General features: G+C 46.7%; 1 protein-coding gene across 2 annotated transcripts; it reads left to right on the top strand.

Moving 5' to 3' along the window:
- The first annotated feature begins 7,339 nt into the window (after positions 1-7,339).
- LOC140313864 (protein Atg16l2-like) lies at positions 7,340-24,781 on the top strand. Of its 2 annotated transcripts, none has more exons than XM_072391840.1 (18): positions 7,340-7,651; positions 8,553-8,610; positions 8,699-8,777; positions 10,265-10,338; positions 10,762-11,013; positions 12,868-12,933; positions 13,049-13,138; positions 13,230-13,283; positions 13,370-13,472; positions 15,203-15,308; positions 15,381-15,451; positions 15,518-15,589; positions 16,564-16,684; positions 16,760-16,865; positions 17,244-17,396; positions 17,470-17,517; positions 17,613-17,714; positions 20,951-24,781. In XM_072391840.1, the coding sequence occupies exons 1-18, from the start codon at positions 7,405-7,407 to the stop codon at positions 21,042-21,044; spliced, it is 1,896 nt and encodes a 631-aa protein (XP_072247941.1). In that variant the 5' UTR covers positions 7,340-7,404; the 3' UTR covers positions 21,045-24,781. The 2 variants fall into 2 exon arrangements, with proteins under 2 accessions (XP_072247941.1, XP_072247940.1); XM_072391839.1 differs by having other exon boundaries at positions 13,367-13,472.
- The last annotated feature ends 199 nt before the right edge of the window (positions 24,782-24,980 follow it).

Below are 24,980 nucleotides of genomic sequence, written 5' to 3'. Positions count from 1 at the left end.
AAAAGGTTTTTTGTATATTTCATTTTTAAATTTGTAATGAATTATTGTCCTAATAAAAGTCGGTGTGGCTGACTGAAGTGGTCGAGAGACGATTTGTACATTAACGATAATGATGGAAGTTCTTTGGGGGCCCAGTCGGGCGACTTTCTGGATGAACTCACCGCTCTCTTCCATCCCTGAGCAGGACCGTCCCATAATGGTCCGTGATGATATGAATATCCACCTAATTTTCTGACATTAATGCACTTGTTGGTGCAACACTTTACAACGTATGGATTAAATTCCTACTTAAAACATGTTTGTAAAGCATGTCTTGTGTGAGTGAAGCAGAACCCCCAAGGAAACATGCGACCAAAAAGAGGCTCTTTTCCAAAACCCTCTTACCCGTTTCAAACAATGCACACGAGCTCACACAAAGTGGACCTCACAAGTACTGTTTAGTGATGGTTGAGATGGTTCCATCAAAGCTAGCTGATGCGCTAGCAGTAGCTAAAGCTATTTGCAAAACTATCATCCCAGCCCACGGCATCCTGCAACCCATTTACAGTGACAGTGGGCCACACTTTGTGAACAAAGTAGGTCAGAAAATGGCAGAGATTTGAAAAATCATTGTGCCCATCACCCTCTGAGTGTGGTCCCTGTGGAAAGAACAAACGGCATCAAAAGCAGAGTGAAAAAGTGCATGGAAACTACAGAATGCTTGGACCTGGTGAAACTCTATGAGAATCACTCCCACATCAGAAGGATTAACTCCGTTTGAGACGGTCCATGGGAGACCTTACAGGTTACCAGTGTTTTCATCAGACTTACAGAAAGCAGAGGAAGAACAGACTCTGGCAGATTATATGATCATAAAACAGAAAGAAGTGTCCAAAGCAAATTTACTGCCTTCTGATTCCTCTCAGTCCCATCAAAGCAGGTGACTGGGTGTACATCAAAGTCATCAAAAGGAAGAACTGGGCCAGCCCACGGTGGGAAGGACCGTACCAAGTGCTCCTGACCACCCCTAAGGCCCAGCTGGATCCACCTCAGCCACTGTAAGTTACAGAGAGTGTTGGACCCCTGATTTCAGAGTGGTGGGGAAGCCTGACTACAAAGGGACCTCATTGTTTAGAGTGAGGTGAAGAAACCAGCTGATCCTCCCTCTGATAGGCCGAGGGTGCACCTGCATCTCTGATAACTGAGCAGCAACGGGAACACGAAAGCAGCTGTATGGTCTGTGTTCATCCCAGGTGTCTAAAGTGATCCCAAACCAAACCGGGAAAAGAGATGGACCCATGATGTGGACTACAAGGACTGGACATGGGACCCCAAACACCCATTGGACACAAATACCTGGTACAGGTATGTGAAATCCACAGTGGGACGGTCGGACAGAACCGAGGGATGTTATGTGTGTTCCTTCCTCTATGCAGACCCTCACAGCCAAATGGATGAATAAAACTGAAGCCTCCATGGCAGGTATTGGGTTTCAACATGGCAACATTGTGATCAATAACTGATCCCCACTGAGGAGTGGAAAACAGGACATGCAGTACATTGTTCTGGGCTAACATGAACATCACAACCAGAGGAGAACCCACACCACAGGTAGCACATCTCCACATTCCCAAGGGCAGCACTTCACTTGCTTCACCCAAGGAAATGAAAGGCATCTGTGCAAAAGCAAGGGCTGCCCACAGGGAGGAGCCTGGAGGGGGGCTCTAAGCATCTGAGTGCCATGGCAACTGGCTCCAACCAACATGTCCGCACCATCGAACCTCATCCAGAACGGGACGAACCTCATCCAGAACGGGACGAACCTCATCCAGAACGGGACGAACCTCATCCAGAACGGGACGAACCTCATCCAGAACGGGACGAACCTCATCCAGAACGGGACGAACCTCATCCAGAACGGGACGAACCTCATCCAGAACGGGTGGTGGTTGTGCGGACATAATGTATATCCGATGCTTCCCATCAGCTGGACGGGGGTCTGTGCCCCGGTGGGTCACCGACCACCTATAAGATCTATCGTGGCCAACTGCCCTCCCTTTATAAGCGACAACAGAAGTGTCGCAATCTTCAAACCACACAATCCCATCTGGGGCTCAGATGTCCCGTTCGAACAAAAGGTTTGGAGCACAGGTGCTAAAGTTATAGATTCCCTCTTCCCTTGGGATGGTATTGGAGAACATGCACCGTATACCGAGACTCTGAATTATCGCTTCCAGTCTTTTGTGAGCTTTTCTTTGCAGGTGGAAAATGGCCAGAATCGTGAGCTCCCAGCCACACGGCTGCTGGTTCTGCAGAACAGAATGGTTCTGGAGTGTGTCACATTATAGGGACTTCCTGCTGTACCTGTATCCCTGGAGAAAATGACATAAACAACGGCCTCCCTGCTCCACCTGCAACAAACCAAGAGAAAGCGCAACAACAACGGAACTTTCTCGCATGGCTGATGACCATAACTTGTTTCCTGTTACCTGGTTAACATGTAACAGTTACCTGGTTACTGTTCACAGGTTCCTGTTAACAGGTTACTGTTACCTGGTTACTGGTTCCTGTTAACAGGTTAATTTGTTCCCCGTTAACTGGTTACTGTTCACATGAAGCAGGGGTGTGGGAAGAAGACCCCTCCCCTCACCCTGGCTCTTCAATATTTTCTTATTTTCTTAAAATTGAGGGGCAGCCAAACTTGTAGAACTGGGAGCGCGGCCCTCTGGGCAGCCTACAGACCCAAAGAGCCCCGCCCACCAGATGCCACTCAGTGTAACCACCCCCCAAGACCTAATGTGAGTGTTTGATGAGTAGTAATGTCTAAGGTGTAATTAAAACAGGAGCGGGGGGGCTGCAGAGGGCAGCCAAGGGGACCACCTCCGTGGCCCCATCCACTACACTACAGTGTGTGCTGTGTACAGGAGCCAGAAGGGAGGGGGGTATGGGGATATACACCTGTTACCAGTTAACCAGGTAACAGTAACCAGTTAACAGGGAGCTACTCTCCCCCGGAGAGGGCAGCCAGGGACTGAAGCTTGGAGAGCTTTGATCATTGGTCCTGACACACGCATTTGGGGAGCTTTATAATATCCTTATCCAGTTGATGAAGTGTGACCCAAACCCAAATTTGTTTAATGCTGCGAATAAAAATGTCCAGTTCACTCGATCAAATGCTTTTTCTGCATTTAGAGACTATTGTGGTTTCCAGGTTGTTGATGGTAGAATAGTCTGAGATTAATTAGCCTGTGTGTGTTAGTGGATGAGTGTCTGCTCTTTATAAACCTGTCTGGTCAGGATGTATTATAAGTTATTATAAGAGTTATTTTTTCCATTCTTTTGGCTTTACTAATTATTTTGAGATCTGCATTTATTAGAGATTTTGGGCGGCAGCTGGATGGAAGTACGGGGTCTTTTCCTGGTTTCTGTAGCAGGATGTTAGCAGAGTTCATGTTTGGGGATAATCTGACTCTTCATTACGACTTCTCTTTGAGGTTGAAGCCTTGCTGCTGGCAGATGGGGTTTGGTTAGTTTTCCCCATGAAGATCCTGTCAAAACACTCGTTGATGTAATCCGTGAGGCTCTCCAGGCTTCACTGTACTCCAGTGTTTTGTTTTTGCTTCACCCGATAATATATTTATTTAAACAGTAGTTATTGGCGTAATTATAATCTTACTATATTGTTTGCTCTATTTGAGGCGCGCCTTGTTTGAATCTGCAGATAGTCTCACACAGGGGAGACACTACAGCATCACTCTCCACTCCAGTGTGTCAGAAGTAGCGAGATTCTTATACAGAAAACGTGACTTGAAGGTGATTTCGAAGTAAAGTAAATATATGTATATATATATAAGTAAATATCTTATCCCCTCTTAGCCATTCTCAATTCTGTGTAATATAATAGCACCGCTGACTCCATCATTGAAGTGCAAAGCTACCCGGCTGAAAACAACAGGCCGAGAACAGAAGACCCATTACAATACTGGAAGAACCAGAAAATATATCCAAACCTTCATCAACTTGCACTGAAAATGTTGTGTTCCCCTTCTTCATCTGTACCCTGTGAAAGAGTTTGTTCCAAGGCAGGGGAACTGGTAAGAGGAGAAATCGCCTTGGAGCAAACACCCTACAAAAACGGTTGTTCCTCAATAAAAATGCATAAATGAATCTATGTCATTTGTTTTCTTTTTTATGCTTTAACACTTAAGTTAACAAACTTCCACACATAAGATAAGAAGTTGAACTCTGAATTTTAATACAAATTTGCTATATTTTACAAACCAACTCAGTTTAGCATTTACATCAAAGTTTGAAGCCTATTTTGAACTCTTCTCATGGACATCTCAACTTGACTCACAAATTGTGCGAATGAAGTTATACAATAATGAGATTATATCTTAAATAAAGGACTGGTGATAAAATGTTGGATTTGCAGCATTTTACCTGGTCCATCTTCTCATTTAATTTACCTGCAATGATTTCAGAACACCTGAAGGGGTCACTATTGAGTGACCAACACAGTTTGTAGTGTGTCAATACACTCCTTGAGGTAGCATCATCCCATCACTAGGTACAGGTGTACGAGGTACGATTTAATTACGCTTTAATTGCCTGGACGTTGATTGGTTGTTTCGCAACTTGTGGGCGGGATTTGAATTCTTTCCGACTGTTTATTTGCTGCTTTGGTGACGTCAGAACAATCCTCGGTAGCTTATTGGTTAATCTTTCTGTAAGTGGGCGGGACTCAATTTGAACCGGAGTCCGCCGCAGATTTCTTCCGGCGACAGTTAGCATGAAGCTACTGTTGTCCCCGCTTATCAGTAACATCAGCGAATAGTTTTAACCAGCTGGTCCGCTCATGTTTCACAGCCGCGGGCTTTAATAGAACAACACCGTGGTGTTTAAATAAGTTTTAAATTAAAGTGGGACCAGTGTCATGGCTGAGGGAGCGGACCGTGGTTCTGCCATCACCGGCAAGAGGAGGCAACCTGCGGGGAGGAACAGCCGCCAGAGCCAGGTGAGGGCATCCAGCAGCAGGGTACATTCTGAGCTAACCGTTAGCACCTCGGTCCGTTAGCTCGGGCTGAGTTTGTGGAAGTTTGACAGCAGAGCTCACTTTTATTCACCGAGTGACCTAAAAACTCAAGGAAACGATTGTTAAAGTAACTTTAAGTTTGATAATTTGTGCTCTGAAGGAAGTTCTTTAAATCACGGCGACGCTGCCAAGTTTTCTAATGTTTGGACAGCAGAAGGAAAACAAGTGATTCGTCCCTCTTTGCCACGCCCACCTCCTCTTCTCCTCTGGCACACCAACTCCACCCCCCTCCAACAGATGGCTCCACCTGTCCAACAGGTAACTTCCTGTAAAGCTGGTGTCTGACTTCCAGGCTGCTTTTCCTTTCCTTGCCTCCTCCTGTCCTGAGAAGGACGCTTTCTCATCGTCGTGGAGCTAAAAGTTCTGCTCCAGGTCCAGCTGAGGAAGAGGAGGCTGAGGAAAAGCTCCCAGAAGATGTTTGTCCTTTGTTTTTAGGGTGGAGATGAAGACGAGCCGGTTGGCGTGCAGCGGTGTCAGCAGGGCGCCGCCGGGCTGCTGCAGACTGAGACGAGCCGTTCATCTGTGCCAGCGGGTGTTTCAGAACTGGACCAGAACCAGCTTCAAAAACACTCGCTGGTTTCCACTTGGTTCCTGAGCAGCAGAACTTTATCAGATATTCTGCGTTTCTGCGTCTGTTCCTGAAATAATTTAAAATATACTCCCTTTCTTTGGGAGTCAGCAGGGATTTTATTTCTAAATGTAGACGTCTGAACTTTTCCTCAGATAGTTCCCATGGTTTCGTCTGCTTTCTTCTTCTGAATCATTCCGTGTTGTGTTCCGGTCTGGCGGCTCGGAGCGCCATCCTGAGAGGGCGTCCATCCTTCAGGAGGCGTTCGCTCGCTCTGAGGCGGCGCTGCAGGCGGCGGCGCAGCAGCAACCGGACTCGGCTGAACAGACACTCGGGCATGCTGGTCCAGTCCCAAAACAAACTGAACTGAATCTGAAGCAGAACCGGACGACCAGCTGGTCCACATAAAGACTTCAGTATTAAACTGAACGCACCTTAATGCTTTTATTTCACTTTTAAATCACTGTTTTTACATGAACTGCACTTTTATCTTCACTAATAAAAGTTTTTTTTCAGAGTTTTTGAACTAAGTTTCTGATTTATTTATTTATTTTCCTGATGAACAGATTAAATTTGAACATGTTTCTGTATTTATCCTTTTATCCAAACTGATAAATGAAGCTCTAACATCAAAGCTAACATCAAAGCTAACATCAAAGCTAACATCAAAGCTAACAGCAAAGCTAACAGCAAAGCTAACATCAAAGCTAACATCAAAGCTAACATCAAAGCTAACAATGACCACCAGTCCGACTCTGTCAGAGGTGGCGGAGCAGAGAGGAAGTACAGGGCAGCAGATGCTCTCTGAGAGCTGGTCTTCAACAGTTTCCTGAAGATATTCAGGGACGCCCTGTTCTGGTGGCGCTCGGCGGGTCATTCCACCATCGAGGGACGACAAGCTCAAACAAGTGCATTAATGTCAGAAAATTAGGTGGATATTCATATCATCACGGACCATTATGGGACGGTCCTGCTCAGGGATGGAAGAGAGCGGCGAGTTCATCCAGAAAGTCGCCCGACTGGCCCCCCAAAGAACTTCCATCATTATCCTTAATGTACAAATCGTCTCTCGACCACTTCAGTCAGCCACACCGACTTTTATTAGGACAATAATTCATTACAAATTTAAAAATGAAAAGCACAAAAAACCTTTTCATAACAGCATTTTTAAGGACCCCACCCTGCAGGGGCCCCTGGGTAAAGGGGCCATTTACTCCCCGTCCGACGCCTCTGCAGACGGCTCATTTCCACCCTCAGAGGACTACAGGTCCGTTTATCTGCATCAGAACAAGCTGAACAAAGTGTTGATACCACTCTGTTAATAACTCTGTTAATAACTCTGTTAATAACTTAATAACTCCGTTAATAACTGTTAATAACTCTGTTAATAACACCTTTAATAACACCTTTAATAACTCTGTTAATAACTCTGTTAATAACATCTGATTCTCCTTTAACAGGAGGAGTTTAGACTCTCTGCTCCTCATTTCTGTTTTTGTCTTTTATATATAAACTAATGTTATTAATGTCTTTTCATGCGAAGTTTGTATTTATTTATTTATTGGCGTTGCAGGTGAGTCTTTGGGGGCGTGGCTTACACATTACGTTTGTTTTCCTCAAGTCAAACGGAGGAGCGCGGAGCGGGCGGTGATTGGCTGAGAGGCCCGACGGCCCCGCCCTCCCCAAGTGACGAATATGAAAGCAAAAAAAAGTCAATAAACAAATATCAGAGAAGAGGAAATAAACAACAGTGGTGAGCAACATGGCGGCGGCCGGAGCGGCCGGGTGTGTGGCAGTAACAGGCCGGTCTGAGGGCGTCTGTCCGCTGGGAGAGCATGAGGCGGCCCGGGCTGCCGCGCGCATCATGGCCGCTGTGACGGCCACCGCCCGCACGGTCAGCATGGATCCAGGCGGCGGGTCCGCGGAAACCTGGAGGGGCCACATCGTCCGACAGCTGAGGAACCGAGACCTGAGCCAGAGCGCCATGTTCCAGGACCTGATCCGCTTCTGTACGAACCGCAAAGTTAAGAGTTAGAGCAGTTTCAGCGGGCTCAGATGGGTTTGGATCAGTGTCACCAAACTCCATTTAAAAATCTGCTAATTTAAGGGTAAACCTAACTGAAGGCTACGGAGGGTCGTTCAGGCTCATAAATCTCAGCTCCAACTTCAGATGAGACTTTTTTTTAAGGAGTCCGGCTCACACCGAGCAGCCGAATCCATCCGAGTTTAGAACCGGACCGGATATTAAACAGCAAGTTCGTTGACTTTGCCAACATCGAGCCCAGGAAGTTAAACCACACGTTGTTGCACTTCCTCTGAGCGGTGACTCATGTGTGATGGATGATCTGCTGCTGGTTTGTCATCCGAACCAGCAGCAGTTCCACATGTTCTGACCCACAGAACCATAGCAATCTGGGTTTGAGCTAATTCAGACTTCATTAAAGTAAATGTTTGATTGGACCCCTGTTTAGTTTAAGTTATATGTGGATGTAGTTTAGCTTTCTATCATCACAGGGTGTGGACCCAGGTTCTGTGGTCCTGGTCCAGGTGTGTGGTCTTGGTCCAGGTTCTGTGGTCCTGGTCCAGGTCCAGGTTCTGTGGTCCAGGTCCAGGTCCAGGTTGTGTGGTCCTGGTCCAGGTTCTGTGGACCCGGTCCAGGTTCTGTGGACCCGGTCCAGGTTCTGTGGACCTGGTCCAGGTTCTGTGGTCCTGGTCCAGGTTCTGTGGTCCTGGTCCAGGTTCTGTGGTCCTGGTCCAGGTTCTGTGGACCTGGTCCAGGTTCTGTGGTCCCGGTCCAGGTTCTGTGGTCCTGGTCCAGGTTCTGTGGACCCGGTCCAGGTTCTGTGGTCCTGGTCCAGGTTCTGTGGTCCTGGTCCAGGTTCTTCCACTTATTCGAGTCTCTTCTTTCAGACACTCAGCTGTTGGAGAAAACCAGTCTGACCAAAAGAATCCTGAGCAGCTCCAGCAGGTAATTCACCTGAGCTCTGACAGCTGCGTTCAGCCTGCAGGTGTGACACTGTCAGGGTGCTCAGGGTGTGTTTGTTTTGTGCACACAGACGCCCCCCTGCCGACACCGCCGCCTCCCTGTCCTCTCTGGTGCAGCAGAAGAGCCGACTGAAGAAGACGACGGGAGAGGTGAGGTGTTCATATGAAAGATGATGAAGCCTGAAACATGAGGTGTAACACCGCCAGTGGCCACCGGAGGGTGACGTTTCACTACCAGCTGTGATGGTGGAGGGAGGCTCCGAGTGTTTCATACATGTTGTTTTCATCATCACAGTTTATACAACTGTCTGTAAACAGCTAACTCACTACAACCAGATAACAGACATGTTTTATCTGAATTATTCCCTGAATTAAGGTGTCTTCATGTTCCAAATGTTCCAGTAAACTGAAGTATGAAATAAAACGCCATATCAGTGACGCCGTTAGCTCATGCAGCTAACAGGAAGTGTTTGGTCGTTAGTTCATGCAGCTAACAGGAAGTGTTTGGCCGTTAGCTCATGCAGCTAACAGGAAGTGTTCGGCCGTTAGCTCATGCAGCTAACAGGAAGTGTTTGACCGTTAGCTCATGCAGCTAACAGGAAGTGTTCGGCCGTTAGCTCATGCAGCTAACAGGAAGTGTTTGGCCGTTAGCTCATGCAGCTAACAGGAAGTGTTTGGCCGTTAGCTCATGCAGCTAACAGGAAGTGTTCGGCCGTTAGCTCATGCAGCTAACAGGAAGTGTTCGGCCGTTAGCTCATGCAGCTAACAGGAAGTGTTTGGCCGTTAGCTCATGCAGCTAACAGGAAGTGTTTGGCCGTTAGCTCATGCAGCTAACAGGAAGTGTTTGGCCGTTAGCTCATGCAGCTAACAGGAAGTGTTTGGCCGTTAGCTCATGCAGCTAACAGGAAGTGTTTGGCCGTTAGCTCATGCAGCTAACAGGAAGTGTTTGGCCGTTAGCTCATGCAGCTAACAGGAAGTGTTTGGCCGTTAGCTCATGCAGCTAACAGGAAGTGTTTGGCCGTTAGCTCATGCAGCTAACAGGAAGTGTTCGGCCGTTAGCTCATGCAGCTAACGGGAAGTGTTCCTGACAGATTTCACAGGGGGGGGCAATAGTAGCGATGATGACTAAAGTGATAATTTTTTTTTCTGGTCAACTCACATTACCAACAGTTCTTGACTTTATATTTGTGTTGATTTTCCATTACAAATAGCTACAATTTCTGTTGTTAATCAAAGAGACCACCAGACTCTTTTCATTATAAAAGCAGAATTAAGAAATCAGTAGCAGAATACAGCGTTGGCTGTTACCCACTCGCTGGTTCTCGGCTCTCACTATATAAATCCTGGGTTATATGACTTCCCTCCCTTAGTAGAAATATGTTTTATATTTAAATTTGATGTGGGAGGTCCTGATTATTTGGTTGCCAGTTTATCCTCATCGCTACGCTGACTGATGGGGATTTCTTTCAGTGAAACAGTTGAGTTACTCCTGCACTCGAGCGCCTGGTGGCTACGCTAGCTAGCTTCACATTACGCATGATGAAAGCACGCTGGGGCCTCCCACAACCCACAGAGATGTATTGTAACGGCAGAAATGTGAAAAGTCTGCTCTAAAGTAAAGATCTGTGTTGTTGCAGCTGGCCTATGAGGTGGTGGAGCTGCAGCAGCAGATTAAGATCAAAGAATGTGTCCTTCAGGAGCAGCGTGACAGGTGAGTCACACACACCTGAGTTTGGTTTGTCACCTGAAACAAGTTTTACACCAAATGTAGAAAGAAAAGATTTTTTCTTTACAAAATATTTATTTTTTATTCATTGTTCAGATTTCTTCCCACAGCCTGGTTTTTACTCATTTTAATTATTGTATTTGTTCTTTTTATATTCTTTTACATATTTTTTATGCTTTTTCTGCTCCTTTCTGTAATTCTTTTATTTTATGTAAAGCACTTTGAGTTGTTTTATACATGAAATGTGCTTTATGAATAAATTTGACTCTGACTTTAAAGAGATGTGGAGGTGTGTTGAATGTCTCCTCCATCCCCGTCCTCTGTGGCGGGTGGAGTGAACACACAAGTTGTAGTTAGTTTGATTCTGTCCTAAAGGTGATGATGATGTAAGCCTCTTTTTGTTGACAGACTGCAGGAGGAGGAGCGTCGGCGCGATGGTGTGTTTGATGCCTGTCAGGCGCTGCAGGAGCGGGTGGGGCACGTTCAAGAGGAGAACATGACACTGAAACAGGAGTATGACACGCTTCTGCAGCGGCAAAGGCGGGCGGAGTCAAGTCTCAGGGAGGAGAAGGCGAGAGAAGAACACTTGCTGGAGGACATGATCTACCTGAAAAAGCAGGCTGCTGCCCGCATGAACAGCCGCAACGAGCGCCGGTCCAGGTACCTGAACACACCTGTTCAACACACACCTGTTCAACACACACCTGTTCAACACACACCTGTTCAACACACACCTGTTCAACACACCTGTTCGACACACCTGTTCGACACACCTGTTCGACACACCTGTTCGACACACCTGTTCAACACACCTGTTCGACACACACCTGTTCGACACACACCTGTTCGACACACACCTGTTCAACACACACCTGTTCGACACACCTGTTCGACACACCTGTTCGACACACCTGTTCGACACACCTGTTCGACACACACCTGTTCGACACACACCTGTTCAACACACACCTGTTCGACACACCTGTTCGACACACCTGTTCGACACACACCTGTTCGACACACACCTGTTCGACACACCTGTTCGACACACCTGTTCGACACACACCTGTTCGACACACACCTGTTCGACACACCTGTTCGACACACACCTGTTCGACACACACCTGTTCGACACACACCTGTTCGACACACACCTGTTCGACACACACCTGTTCGACACACCTGTTCAACACACACCTGTTCGACACACCTGTTCGACACACCTGTTCAACACACCTGTTCGACACACACCTGTTCGACACACACCTGTTCGACACACCTGTTCGACACACCTGTTCAACACACACCTGTTCAACACACACCTGTTCAACACACACCTGTTCAACACACACCTGTTCAACACACCTGTTCAACACACACCTGTTCAACACACCTGTTCCACACACACCTGTTCGACACACACCTGTTCCACACACACCTGTTCAACACACCTGTTCGACACACACCTGTTCGACACACCTGTTCGACACACACCTGTTCGACACACACCTGTTCGACACACACCTGTTCGACACACACCTGTTCGACACACACCTGTTCAACACACCTGTTCCACACACACCTGTTCGACACACACCTGTTCGACACACACCTGTTCCACACACACCTGTTCGACACACACCTGTTCGACACACACCTGTTCTACACACCTGTTCGACACACACCTGTTCGACACACACCTGTTCAACACACCTGTTCGACACACACCTGTTCGACACACACCTGTTCGACACACACCTGTTCAACACACCTGTTCGACACACACCTGTTCGACACACCTGTTCAACACACCTGTTCGACACACCTGTTCAACACACTCCTGTAACACACACCTGTTTAACACACACCTGTTCAACACACCTGTTCGACACACCTGTTCAACACACTCCTGTAACACACACCTGTTTAACACACACCTGTTCGACACACCTGTTTAACACACCTGTTTAACACACACCTTTTTAACACACACCTGTTTAACACACACCTGTTTAACACACACCTGTTCAACACACCTGTTCGACACACCTGTTCAACACACTCCTGTAACACACACCTGTTTAACACACACCTGTTCGACACACCTGTTCGACACACACCTGTTTAACACACACCTGTTCAACACACCTGTTCGACACACCTGTTCAACACACTCCTGTAACACACACCTGTTTAACACACACCTGTTTAACACACCTGTTTAACACACACCTTTTTAACACACACCTGTTTAACACACACCTTTTTAACACACACCTGTTTAACACACACCTGTTTAACACACACCTGTTCAACACACCTGTTTAACACACCTGTTTAACACACACCTGTTTAACACACACCTGTTTAACACACACCTGTTTAACACACACCTGTTCAACACACACCTGTTTTATTCAGTTGTGCTTTTTTCACCTCAGGGCCACCGTACCTGCAGGACTGCAGGTGAGCACAGGTGTTTGTGGTGTTTTTAACATCTGGTCTCTGTTTCAGAGCTCGAGAAGCAACGCTGCAGAAGCAGCTGCAGATGGCTGCCAGGTCAAAGGTTAGCGTGGACAGGTGAGTGTTCTTTGATTTGAACAGAATCACCTGAATATCAGGTGACTTTAAAAGGAAGTGGGTGTGAGGATCATCCCTCACTCAGTCACAGAGTCTCCTGATGTTCGTGTTTCAGTCCGTCCAGCGCTCCGACCTCCAGGTCGACGTCTCCGAAGAATGAGCGCCAGGACGAATCAGCAGAGCGAGGACACACTCGTCTGTTCAGGTGTCCCACACACACCTGAGGACCACAGCCAGTCAGATCATCGGCTTCTACTCCCCCTCAGCTGTTAACCGTGAGCTTGTCTGTGTCTCAGGTCGGCGTCGGCAACGTCTCCGAGGATCTTCACCTCCATCAGGGAGCTGTTTGAGTGAGTCCTGGTTCCACAGCAGCTCTGGGCTCGGCTGCTCCTGACTGACTGCTGATCTTTTCCTCCTGAATGTGTGATGTCAGCAGGAAGAGGCGTGGCCACTCGGTCTGCAGCCTGGAGGAGGACCTGCAGTGTCCAATAGGAATCTGTGTGGCAGCCAGAGTCCCTGCCAGAGCCATACAGGTGCTGGTATGTGTCCCCGAACCCCAACAAGAACCTGAGATGGCATTTGGTCTCCTCAGGACCCAGTTTCTGGTTCTACCAGAATAGGTTCTGATGAGACCAACATTTCCTCCTCTGGAGACGCTGAATGACGTCTGCTTCAGGTCTAACTTCTGTCTCAGAGCCACAGATTCTTGTATAATCAGACTCTTACATCCTGTCTGAACTCAACATATTTCCTGTTCAGCTTCATTTAATCTGGTAACAAACATCATTTCTACACCTCAGACCTGCAGCATCCCATAAAGTCAGTGAACCTTTTCCCACTTATTAATGTTTCCATTTAAAAGATGAATTGATGAATGACGGTTCTTGATGCAGCGCCGTCTGAGGGGTCAGAGGTCACGGGGTCCAGCTTAGGCTCAGAGATCTGAGGGGTCAGAGGTCACGGGGTCCAGCTTAGGCTCAGAGATCTGAGGGGTCAGAGGTCACGGGGTCCAGCTTAGGCTCAGAGATCTGAGGGGTCAGAGGTCACGGGGTCCAGCTTAGGCTCAGAGATCTGAGGGGTCAGAGGTCACGGGGTCCAGCTTAGGCTCAGAGATCTGAGGGGTCAGAGGTCACGGGGTCCAGCTTAGGCTCAGAGATCTGAGGGGTCAGAGGTCACGGGGTCCAGCTTAGGCTCAGAGATCTGAGGGGTCAGAGGTCACGGGGTCCAGCTTAAGCTCAGAGATCTGAGGGATCAGAGGTCACGGGGTCCAGCTTAGGCTCAGAGATCTGAGGGGTCAGAGGTCACGGTGCCCAGCTTAGGCTCAGAGATCTGAGGGGTCAGAGGTCACGGTGCCCAGCTTAGGCTCAGAGATCTGAGGGGTCAGAGGTCACGGTGTCCAGCTTAGGCTCAGAGATCTGAGGGGTCAGAGGTCACGGGGTCCAGCTTAGGCTCAGAGATCTGAGGGGTCAGAGGTCACGGTGCCCAGCTTAGGCTCAGAGATCTGAGGGGTCAGAGGTCACGGGGTCCAGCTTAGGCTCAGAGATCTGAGGGGTCAGAGGTCACGGGGTCCAGCTTAGGCTCAGAGATCTGAGGGGTCAGAGGTCACGGGGTCCAGCTTAGGCTCAGAGATCTGAGGGGTCAGAGGTCACGGGGTCCAGCTTAGGCTTGCTCCCTCGTCCTTTACACTGAAACTCCTCCAGATTCCCTGAATGCTTTAATGATATTCTGCTCTGTAGAGGCAGAAATATGCAGATCCCTTCCAGTCTTTCTCTGAGGAACATTGTTTTAAACACAAACCGGAGCTCCTCTGAACATCTTTGCTGTTCACAGACTGTCATGGAGGCTGCTTCAGGACCAGATCAGGGTCACAATCAGCTGTTGATCCAGACCAACTTTTTTTCAATGTGCTGTTTGAATTTAAGTTGATTGTTTTATTTTCAGGATTATTTGAAGTTACATGACCTGAGCTCAGTTTTCCCACAGAAACATCCACAGAATCCGTTGCTGGTCTTTGTCTCCCTCTGGTGGTGAAGATGAAAACTGCAGGAAGCGAACCAGCAGACGATTGATTTGTTTAAATTTATATACTAATCAATAATCAGATTGATTTTCCTTTTACTCACTGAAGTGTGACATCACATGACCCCGCAGGGTTCATTAAAACCCAGGCCGCACACACACACTGTGTTACACAAAGAGCTCTTCTGTCTCATTACCCATCATGCCTCTGTGCTGAGCCTCCCACATTTACATGCTGAGTGTCTCTCAGGACGCCCACGAGCAAGGCATCAACGCGGTGCGGTTCAGCTGCAGCTCGGACCTGCTGGCCACCGGCGGAACCGACCGGGTCATCAAGCTGTGGGAGCTCCGAGTGGGTAAGCTGCTCCCGGGTCACATCGTGTCTTTGTGTGTAGTTGTGATGGTGACCTCACTGATGATGTCACCAGGCGCGCTGACGCACAGAGCGACGCTGGACGGCAGCACGGGGGGGATCACCTGCGTGCAGTTCGACCCGACGGTGAGTGCAGCGCCAGAACCCGATTCCCCGATTACAGAACCTGTGACATGATGCGTCTGTCTGCAGGGTCGGAGGGTCCTCGCCGCGTCCTACGATAAGTCGGCCTTGCTGTGGCGGCTGGATGACGCCACGCCCAAAGTGAGCGGCTCAACGGTTAACACCACTAGTTAACGCCACTAGTTAACTCCACTAGTTAACTCCACTAGTTAACTCCACTAGTTAACTCTCACTGTGTCTCTGTGTGTGTGTGTGTGTGTGTGTGTGTGTGTGTGTGTGTGTGTGTGTGTGTGTGTGTGTGTGTGTCTGTGTGTGTGTGTGTCTCTGTGTGTGTGTGTGTGTCTGTGTGTGTGTGTGTCTCTGTGTGTGTGTGTGTGTGTGTGTGTCTCTGTGTGTGTCTGTGTGTGTGTGTGTCTCTGTGTGTGTGTGTGTGTGTGTCTCTCTGTGTGTGTGTGTGTGTGTGTGTCTCTGTGTGTGTGTGTGTGTGTGTGTCTCTGTCTGTGTGTGTGTGTCTCTGTGTGTGTGTGTGTGTGTGTGTGTGTCTCTGTGTGTGTCTCTGTGTGTGTGTGTGTCTCTGTGTGTGTGTTTCTGTGTGTGTGTGTGTGTCTCTGTGTGTGTGTGTGTGTGTGTGTGTGTCTCTGTGTGTGTCTCTGTGTGTGTGTGTGTCTCTGTGTGTGTGTTTCTGTGTGTGTGTGTGTGTCTCTGTGTGTGTGTGTGTGTGTCTCTGTGTGTGTGTGTGTGTCTGTCTGTGTGTGTGTGTTTCTGTGTGTGTGTGTCTCTGTGTGTGTGTTTCTGTGTGTGTGTGTGTGTCTCTGTGTCTGTGTGTGTGTGTGTGTGTGTGTGTCTCTGTGTGTGTGTGTGTCTCTGTGTGTGTGTCTCTGTGTGTGTGTGTGTCTCTGTGTGTGTGTGTGTGTCTCTGTGTGTGTGTGTGTGTCTGTCTGTGTGTGTGTGTGTGTGTGTCTCTGTGTGTGTGTGTGTCTGTGTGTGTGTGTGTGTCTCTGTGTGTGTGTGTGTGTGTGTGTCTCTGTGTGTGTCTGTGTGTGTCTGTGTGTGTGTGTCTGTGTGTGTGTGTGTGTGTCTCTGTGTGTGTGTGTGTGTGTGTGTGTGTCTCTCAGGTGACTCTGACTGGTCACAGCAGGAAGGTGACGGCGGCCCGGTTCACCTGTGTTTCCCACCAGGTGGTGACAGGAAGTGCCGACCGGACCATCCGTCTGTGGGACCTGCACCGAGCTGCCTGTGAGCTGAGCTCCGTACTCGCTGCTGATTGGCTGAGGCTGGCGCCAGGTGTGTTAACGTGCGCTGTGTGTGCAGGTGTGCAGCAGGCGGAGGTGGCGTCGTTCTGCAGCGACCTGGTTTGTTCCGAGAGCAGCATCATCAGCGGACACTTCGACTGTAAGATCAGAGTCTGGGACAGCAGGTAGCTCCTCCTCCTCTTCAGTCTGTTTCCATGGCGACTCCCTGTCTCCCTCTGTTACCTAGCAACAGCTCTGCTCACACAGTTTCTGTGAGCTCTAACCTGAACACGTATGAACTGGAGGATCATAGCTTCTGGGTTTGTTCTGTTGGTTCTGGGTTTGTTCTGTTGGTTCTGGGTTTGTTCTGTTGGTTCTGGGTTTGTTCTGGTTGTTGGTTCTGGGTTTGTTCTGTTGGTTCTGGGTTTGTTCTGTTGGTTCTGGGATTGTTCTGTTGGTTCTGGGTTTGTTCTGTTGGTTCTGGGTTTGTTCTGTTGGTTCTGGGTTTGTTCTGTTGGTTCTGGGTTTGCTCCGTTTGACACCGTTTCTGAACCTCCTCTCAGGGCGGTGAGCTGCGTCCAGGAGCTTCCCGCTCAGGGTAAAGTCACCTCATTGGACCTCAGCTGCGACCACCGCCAGCTGCTCAGCTGTTGCCGTGACGACTGCCTCCAGCTGGTGGACCTGAGGAGATGGAGCCACGACCGCATGTGCTTCAGGTACAGGCTTCAGGGCGTTTGTGACGGACTCTGCTGTCCTGTTTGTCAGACTGACCCGGTGCGTGTGTTTCAGAGCCGAAGGCTTCAAGTGTGGCAGCGACAGCACCAAGGCTGTGATCAGGTGAGTCAGAACATCTCAGGTCCGCACAGTCCAACCGAGCCCAGAGTTTACTGTCAGAACCACAGCTGTCCTCACCGCCCGCTCTCTGCCTGCAGCCCTGACGGCTGCTACCTGGCGGCCGGCTCAGCGGACGGAACCGTTTACATCTGGAACGTTTCCACCGGCAACCTGGAGACCCGCCTACCTGACCAGCACAGGTGACCATCTGACTGGTACCATCAGAATATCAGGTTCTGAATGTTTAGCTTCTGTTTCTTTATAAGGATTAATCAGAACCTCAGAGACCGATCGACGTGTTCACGGCCCAGAATTTGAGGGACGGTTCTGTTGAGTTTGTGCTGAAAAATGAAACGTGGAATGAACCGATTCAGATCAATTCAGTTCAGTTTCACTTAAAAAGCATTAAATCACAACAAATGTCACCTCAGGGTCAGTTTAAACCAATTAGAGTCAGTTTAAACCAATTAGAGTCCAGTTCAAACCAATTAGAGTCCAGTTCAAACCAATTAGAGTCCAGTTCAAACCAATTAGAGTCCAGTTCAAACCAATTAGAGTCCAGTTCAAACCAATTAGAGTCCAGTTCAAACCAATTAGAGTTTAGTTCAAACCAATTAGAGTCCAGTTCAAACCAATTAGAGTCCAGTTCAAACCAATTAGAGTCCAGTTCAAACCAATTAGAGTCCAGTTCAAACCAATTAGTTTAATTCAAACCAATTAGAGTCCAGTTCAAACCAATTAGAGTCCAGTTCAAACCAATTAGAGTCCAGTTCAAACCAATTAGAGATCAGTTCAAACCAATTAGAGTCCAGTTCAAACCAATTAGAGTCCAGTTCAAACCAATTAGAGTCCAGTTCAAACCAATTAGAGTTTAGTTCAAACCAATTAGAGTCCAGTTCAAACCAATTAGAGTCCAGTTCAAACCAATTAGAGTCCAGTTCAAACCAATTAGAATCCAGTTCAAACCAATTAGAGTTTAGTTCAAACCAATTAGAGTCCAGTTCAAACCAATTAGAGTCCAGTTCAAACCAATCAGAGTCCAGTTCAAACCAATTAGAGATCAGTTCAAACCAATTAGAGATCAGTTCAAACCAATTAGAGTCCAGTTCAAACCAATTAGAGTCCAATTCAAACCAATTAGAGTCCAGTTCAAACCAATTAGAGTCCAGTCCAAACCAATTAGAGTCCAGTCCAAACCAATTAGAGTTTAGTTCAAACCAATTAGAGTCCAGTTCAAACCAATTAGAGTCCAGTTCAAACCAATTAGAGTTTAGTTCAAACCAATTAGAGTCCAGTTCAAACCAATTAGAGTCCAGTCCAAACCAATTAAAGTCCAGTCCAAACCAATTAGAGTTTAGTTCAAACCAATTAGAGTCCAGTTCAAACCAATTAGAGTCCAGTTCAAACCAATTAGAGTTTAGTTCAAACCAATTAGAGTCCAGTTCAAACCAATTAGAGTCCAGTCCAAACCAATTAGAGTCCAGTTCAAACCAATTAGAGTCCAGTCCAAACCAATTAGAGTCCAGTCCAAACCAATTAGAGTCCAGTTCCAACCAATTAGAGTTCAGTTCAAACCAATTAGAGTCCAGTTCAAACCAATTAGAGTCCAGTTCAAACCAATTAGAGTCCAGTTCCAACCAATTAGAATCCAGTTCAAACCAATTAGAGATCAGTTCAAACCAATTAGAGTCCAGTTCCAACCAATTAGAGTCCAGTTCAAACCAATTAGAGTCCAGTTCAAACCAATTAGAGTCCAGTTCAAACCAATTAGAGATCAGTTCAAACCAAATAGAGTTTAATTCAAACCAATTAGAGTCCAGTTCAAACCAATTAGAGTCCAGTTCAAACCAATTAGAGTCCAGTTCAAACCAATTAGAGTTTAGTTCAAACCAATTAGAGTTTAGTTCAAACCAATTAGAGTCCAGTTCAAACCAATTAGAGTTTAGTTCAAACCAATTAGAGTTTAGTTCAAACCAATTAGAGATCAGTTCAAACCAATTAGAGTTTAGTTCAAACCAATTAGAGTCCAGTTCAAACCAATTAGAGTCCAGTTCAAACCAATTAGAGTCCAGTTCAAACCAATTAGAGTCCAATTCAAACCAATTAGAGTTCAGTTCAAACCAATTAGAGTCCAGTCCAAACCAATTAGAGTTTAGTTCAAACCAATTAGAGTCCAGTTCAAACCAATTAGAGTCCAGTTCAAACCAATTAGAGTTTAGTTCAAACCAATTAGAGTCCAGTTCAAACCAATTAGAGTCCAGTTCAAACCAATTAGAGTCCAGTTCCAACCAATTAGAATCCAGTTCAAACCAATTAGAGATCAGTTCAAACCAATTAGAGTCCAGTTCAAACCAATTAGAGTCCAGTCCAAACCAATTAGAGTCCAGTCCAAACCAATTAGAGTTTAGTTCAAACCAATTAGAGTCCAGTTCAAACCAATTAGAGTCCAGTTCAAACCAATTAGAGTCCAGTTCCAACCAATTAGAATCCAGTTCAAACCAATTAGAGATCAGTTCAAACCAATTAGAGTCCAGTTCCAACCAATTAGAATCCAGTTCAAACCAATTAGAGTCCAGTTCCAACCAATTAGAGTCCAGTTCAAACCAATTAGAGTCCAGTTCAAACCAATTAGAGTCCAGTTCCAACCAATTAGAGTCCAGTTCAAACCAATTAGAGTCCAGTTCAAACCAATTAGAGTTTAATTCAAACCAATTAGAGTCCAGTTCAAACCAATTAGAGTCCAGTTCAAACCAATTAGAGTTCAGTTCAAACCAATTAGAGATCAGTTCAAACCAATTAGAGTCCAGTTCAAACCAATTAGAGTCCAGTTCAAACCAATTAGAGTTTAATTCAAACCAATTAGAGTCCAGTTCAAACCAATTAGAGTCCAGTTCAAACCAATTAGAGTTTAGTTCAAACCAATTAGAATCCAGTTCAAACCAATTAGAGATCAGTTCAAACCAATTAGAGTCCAGTTCAAACCAATTAGAGTCCAGTTCCAACCAATTAGAGTCCAGTTCAAACCAATTAGAGTCCAGTTCAAACCAATTAGAGTTTAATTCAAACCAATTAGAGTCCAGTTCAAACCAATTAGAGTCCAGTTCAAACCAATTAGAGTTTAGTTCAAACCAATTAGAGTTTAGTTCAAACCAATTAGAGTTTAGTTCAAACCAATTAGAGTTTAGTTCAAACCAATTAGAGTCCAGTTCAAACCTGGGAGCTGCATATGTGTTTATGGGTTAAAACCCAGTTTGGAACCATTACAGCTGTTCAGCGTTCAGTAAAAAATCAGCTGAAGTCATTCATAGAAGGTATAAATATGTTGTTTCAGCTTTTAAATCGTATAAATGTGAGTGTCCCTGGAACAGGAATATTTCAGTTTAACACCACATATAAATGTCAGACTGCTCCTTTAACGGCGCCTGTCCTCCCTCAGTGCGTCCATCAGCGCCGTGGCCTGGTCTCTGTCCGGAGAGTACGTCGTCAGCGTGGACAAGAGCAGGCGGGCCGTGCTCTGGAGCGACCTCTGACCTTTGACCCGGCTGGACGTCGGCAGGTTTCCCTCAAACATCAGAAGAACCCTCCTGGGAAGTCTCCACCGGTTTCACCTTCAGTTCTGTTCGCAGAGTTCAGCCGACATGTCGGCTTCTTTTCTACCTGGAAACAGGTAAACAAAGAGCTTCGGCTCCAGAAAGCAGAGTTTAAGGAATTTGAAAAATGAAAAAAACGCAACGTTTCAGGGACCAACAGTTGAAGAACCTTTTGAGGTCCAGAACAGAACGTCCTCCTCAGTTCTGATTCTCTGAGAGGTTCCACCTTTCTTTTGACTACGGGTGTAAAAATCCAGGAGGATCGACCAATCAGAAACATCCAAACTGCAGCCCTCCTCAGCCCCGCCTCCTGGTCACATGACTTCACTTCAGGACAAACAAGACAAAGCTCCTGGAAACATGTGGTGTTCCTCTCTCTGTATGTGAAGTTCATCAGAACAGAACCAAGCAGCATTACGGCGGTGCCGCCCCATAATGCATTGCACCGTGATGTCAGTTGGAGCTCCAACAGGCTGCAGATAAAAAGGGAAAAATACTGAGTCTGACCCGGTTTATGAAGGCAGTAAATTTAATGACCTAATCTGCACCTGATGACATCACTGATGACATCACTGATGACATCACTGATGACATCACTGCGTGGTGGTGCCTTGGATTCCACTTCTCATAAACACTGGATTCTGAACTTATTTCCACGGTTTTCTTTTCTTTTTTCCTTTTTCATCCTTTTCTGAGTTCATGAACAGAATTATGAACAAAGCTGCTCCAACTTCTGACCTTTTTCATGATTTTCTGTCATTTTATCCACAAAAAACCAACAGAAAATCAGTGAAATGAACGTCAGGAAGAATCAGTAAAAAGTCTTTAATCAGATCCTGATTCTTCAGTGTCTGAGTGGCCAAGAACTGGTGTTTAAATCTGTTAGTTTCATCTGTTCATATCTGTTAGTTTGTTCTCAGAGTCCAGAAATCATCAGTTAGGAGGAGGAACAGCAGCTCAGCATCTGTCACATCTGTCTCCTCGACAGCCAACAGGCTCATTAAAGTGTCTGACCCCCCCCCGGTTCACTTCATCAGTACTCAGAGAAACCCAGTCCTCATTACTGCTGACACACTGGTTTCCATTCGACCCGTTTAAAGCCCCGCCCTCCCCGACCCGTCACTCTCTGAGGGAAACTGTCACCCTCTGAATCTTCATCAAACACTTCCTGTTAGCTGCATGAGCTAACGGCCAAACACTTCCTGTTAGCTGCATGAGCTAATAGCCAAACACATCCTGTTAGCTGCATGAGCTAACGGCCAAACACTTCCTGTTAGCTGCATGAGCTAATAGCCAAACACATCCTGTTAGCTGCATGAGCTAAGGGCCAAACACTTCCTGTTAGCTGCATGAGCTAACGGCCAAACACTTCCTGTTAGCTGCATGAGCTAACGACCAAACACTTCCTGTTAGCTGCATCAGCTAACGGCCAAACAGTTCCTGTTAGCTGCATGAGCTAATAGCCAAACACTTCCTGTTAGCTGCATCAGCTAACAGCCAAACACTTCCTGTTAGCTGCATGAGCTAACAGCCAAACACTTCCTGTTAGCTGCATAAGCTAACGACCAAACACTTCCTGTTAGCTGCATCAGCTAACGGCCAAACAGTTCCTGTTAGCTGCATGAGCTAACGGCCAAACAGTTCCTGTTAGCTGCATGAGCTAACGGCCAAACACTTCCTGTTAGCTGCATGAGCTAATAGCCAAACACTTCCTGTTAGCTGCATCAGCTAACGGCCAAACAGTTCCTGTTAGCTGCATGAGCTAACGGCCAAACAGTTCCTGTTAGCTGCATGAGCTAATAGCCAAACACTTCCTGTTAGCTGCATGAGCTAATAGCCAAACACTTCCTGTTAGCTGCATGAGCTAACGGCCAAACACTTCCTGTTAGCTGCATCAGCTAACGGCCAAACAGTTCCTGTTAGCTGCATGAGCTAACGGCCAAACACTTCCTGTTAGCTGCATGAGCTAATAGCCAAACACTTCCTGTTAGCTGCATGAGCTAACGGCCAAACACTTCCTGTTAGCTGCATGAGCTAACAGCTTCACTGGTACAGCATTTTATTTCAATCATCAGTTTACTGAAATATTTTGAACATGAAGACACTTTAATTCATGGATAATTCAGATAAAACATGTCTGTTATCTGGTGTTAATGTGGGACTTTTAGCATGTTTTATTCAGGGTGGGGAGGTGAAGGGGTTGAGAAAAAACAGGGACTGAACAAAGGAACAGTGAGTAACTTTGAGAGTACCTGGTACCTTTGGGGGCGGGGCTTGCAGAGACTACTATTTCTGATTGGTCGAGTAATCCCTCTATGTTATTTCTGCCATTTAATCTCCACCACAGCTGGTGGAATCGGTCCTGTTGGAGCTGCATTCAGCAGCTCAGACCCGCCACAGACACCGGCGCCGCACAGCTGCTCCTATCGTTTCCTGTCGGAACAAAATGAAAAACCTGAGCTCTAAAAGACTTTGTTTGCTGGGAGAAAAGAGAAAAGAGATGCAGCTTTAGGGCGTGATGAGTTCCTGGGAGGGTTTCTAAGGTGGAAAAGGGAATTAGTTTTAGGTCCGATTGTACCGGGATAGAAGCTATTGCTGGTTCTGAAACCTCAGATCCACAACTGAACTGGAGAAAAGGGAATTTATGTCAGATACACGCTGCTCTTTGCTCTCAGCAGTGGAGTTAATCCAAAGCGACCGGCTGCAGGCTCAGAGGGATCCAGGCAGAACCGAGGCAGTGTTCAGAGTCCAGGTTTTTATCCCCTGCTGGGTGGTCCACATTTGGGTTCCATACAAAACCGAACAGAACTTAAATAAAAGTTCTCTTCTAACCCTAATGATCTGAAATCTGAACAAATAATCCAACTAAACCCATAAATAAGGGTCAGAAATCATCTTCAGGAGGACGGAGGTGGCGTCCACTTCCACACACATTCCTGTTTATACCAAAATGGTTCCAGTTCTGGTTCAGTTCTGGGTCCTCTCCAACAGGAAAGTAGTCCCAGATCAGCACCAACTGCATTTACTAGTCTAGATCCAAGAGCTTCATCCATCAGGGGGCGGGGTGAGAAAGACCAGCCAGTCCAACTGAAACTTTGTGACCTCCAGAACCAGTGTAGTTCTGCTCTGTCTGATCCAACAGGGAGAACATGAAAAACTGGACCAGTTCTGAACCGGCTGAAGTACCAGAACCTGGTTGGAAGAGGAACTCTGACTGGGACTAATTTCTGGTTTTAGTTGGTCGAAAATGAGAACTGGTTCTGCTGACACAAGGCTAGAATCTACAAAAGTTCTGCGTTTTTGGACCATCTGGCCCTCCACTTCCATCAGTGTCTCCATCCCTCAGAGAGTCTCTGTTAAACAGCCTGACCCGGTCCGTGTGGGTCCTGGTTAAGCTCAGAGATAACTGAGTCCTGGTGGCAGGTTTCTGTTGGACCTGTGGTCCAGTTTGGACCTTTGATCATTAAAGAAGCTAAAATCTGAACTAACCCGTTTGTTGTTTTTCTGACTGGTTCCTGGTTCTGTCCAGATGTTCCGGCTGATGGTTTCACTCTAAAACCAACAGTTTGTTGTGTTTTCAGTGTTATTTATTCCTGTTTGACCTTTGGGGCCTTAAAGGGAGGATCTGTGTGAAGTTTAATTCATTTGAAATATTCTAACATTAAAACTTTAATCACCTGTGAACATCTGTGTCTGTGAAATGATTTTAGAACCAGTCTGAGTCTCAGCAGCTTGTTGGATTACATATGAAGCGTCCAGCTTACAACTTCCCAGGAACTTTGGTCACATCGACAAGGAAAAAGAACCTTTTCAGCTCATGTTGTGTTTGCTTTGGTCCGGTTCTGCCCAGTTTAAGTCATAGTTCAAATGGTTTCC

The sequence above is a fragment of the Leuresthes tenuis genome, unplaced genomic scaffold, assembly GCF_036924035.1.
Source record: "Leuresthes tenuis unplaced genomic scaffold, fLeuTen1.0.hap1 SCAF_9, whole genome shotgun sequence".
Lineage (NCBI taxonomy): Eukaryota > Metazoa > Chordata > Actinopteri > Atheriniformes > Atherinopsidae > Leuresthes > Leuresthes tenuis.
This window is presented reverse-complemented; position numbering and strand designations above follow the sequence as displayed.

Excerpts from the sequence above, each read along its gene's own strand:
- LOC140313864 (XM_072391839.1), top strand. The coding sequence starts at position 7,405 with ATGGCGGCGGCCGGAGCGGCCGGGTGTGTGGCAGTAACAGGCCGGTCT. Across the intron at positions 8,611-8,698 it reads ATCCTGAGCAGCTCCAGCAG|ACGCCCCCCTGCCGACACCG; the intron begins GTAATTCACCTG and ends TTGTGCACACAG. Across the intron at positions 15,590-16,563 it reads TGGATGACGCCACGCCCAAA|GTGACTCTGACTGGTCACAG; the intron begins GTGAGCGGCTCA and ends TGTGTCTCTCAG.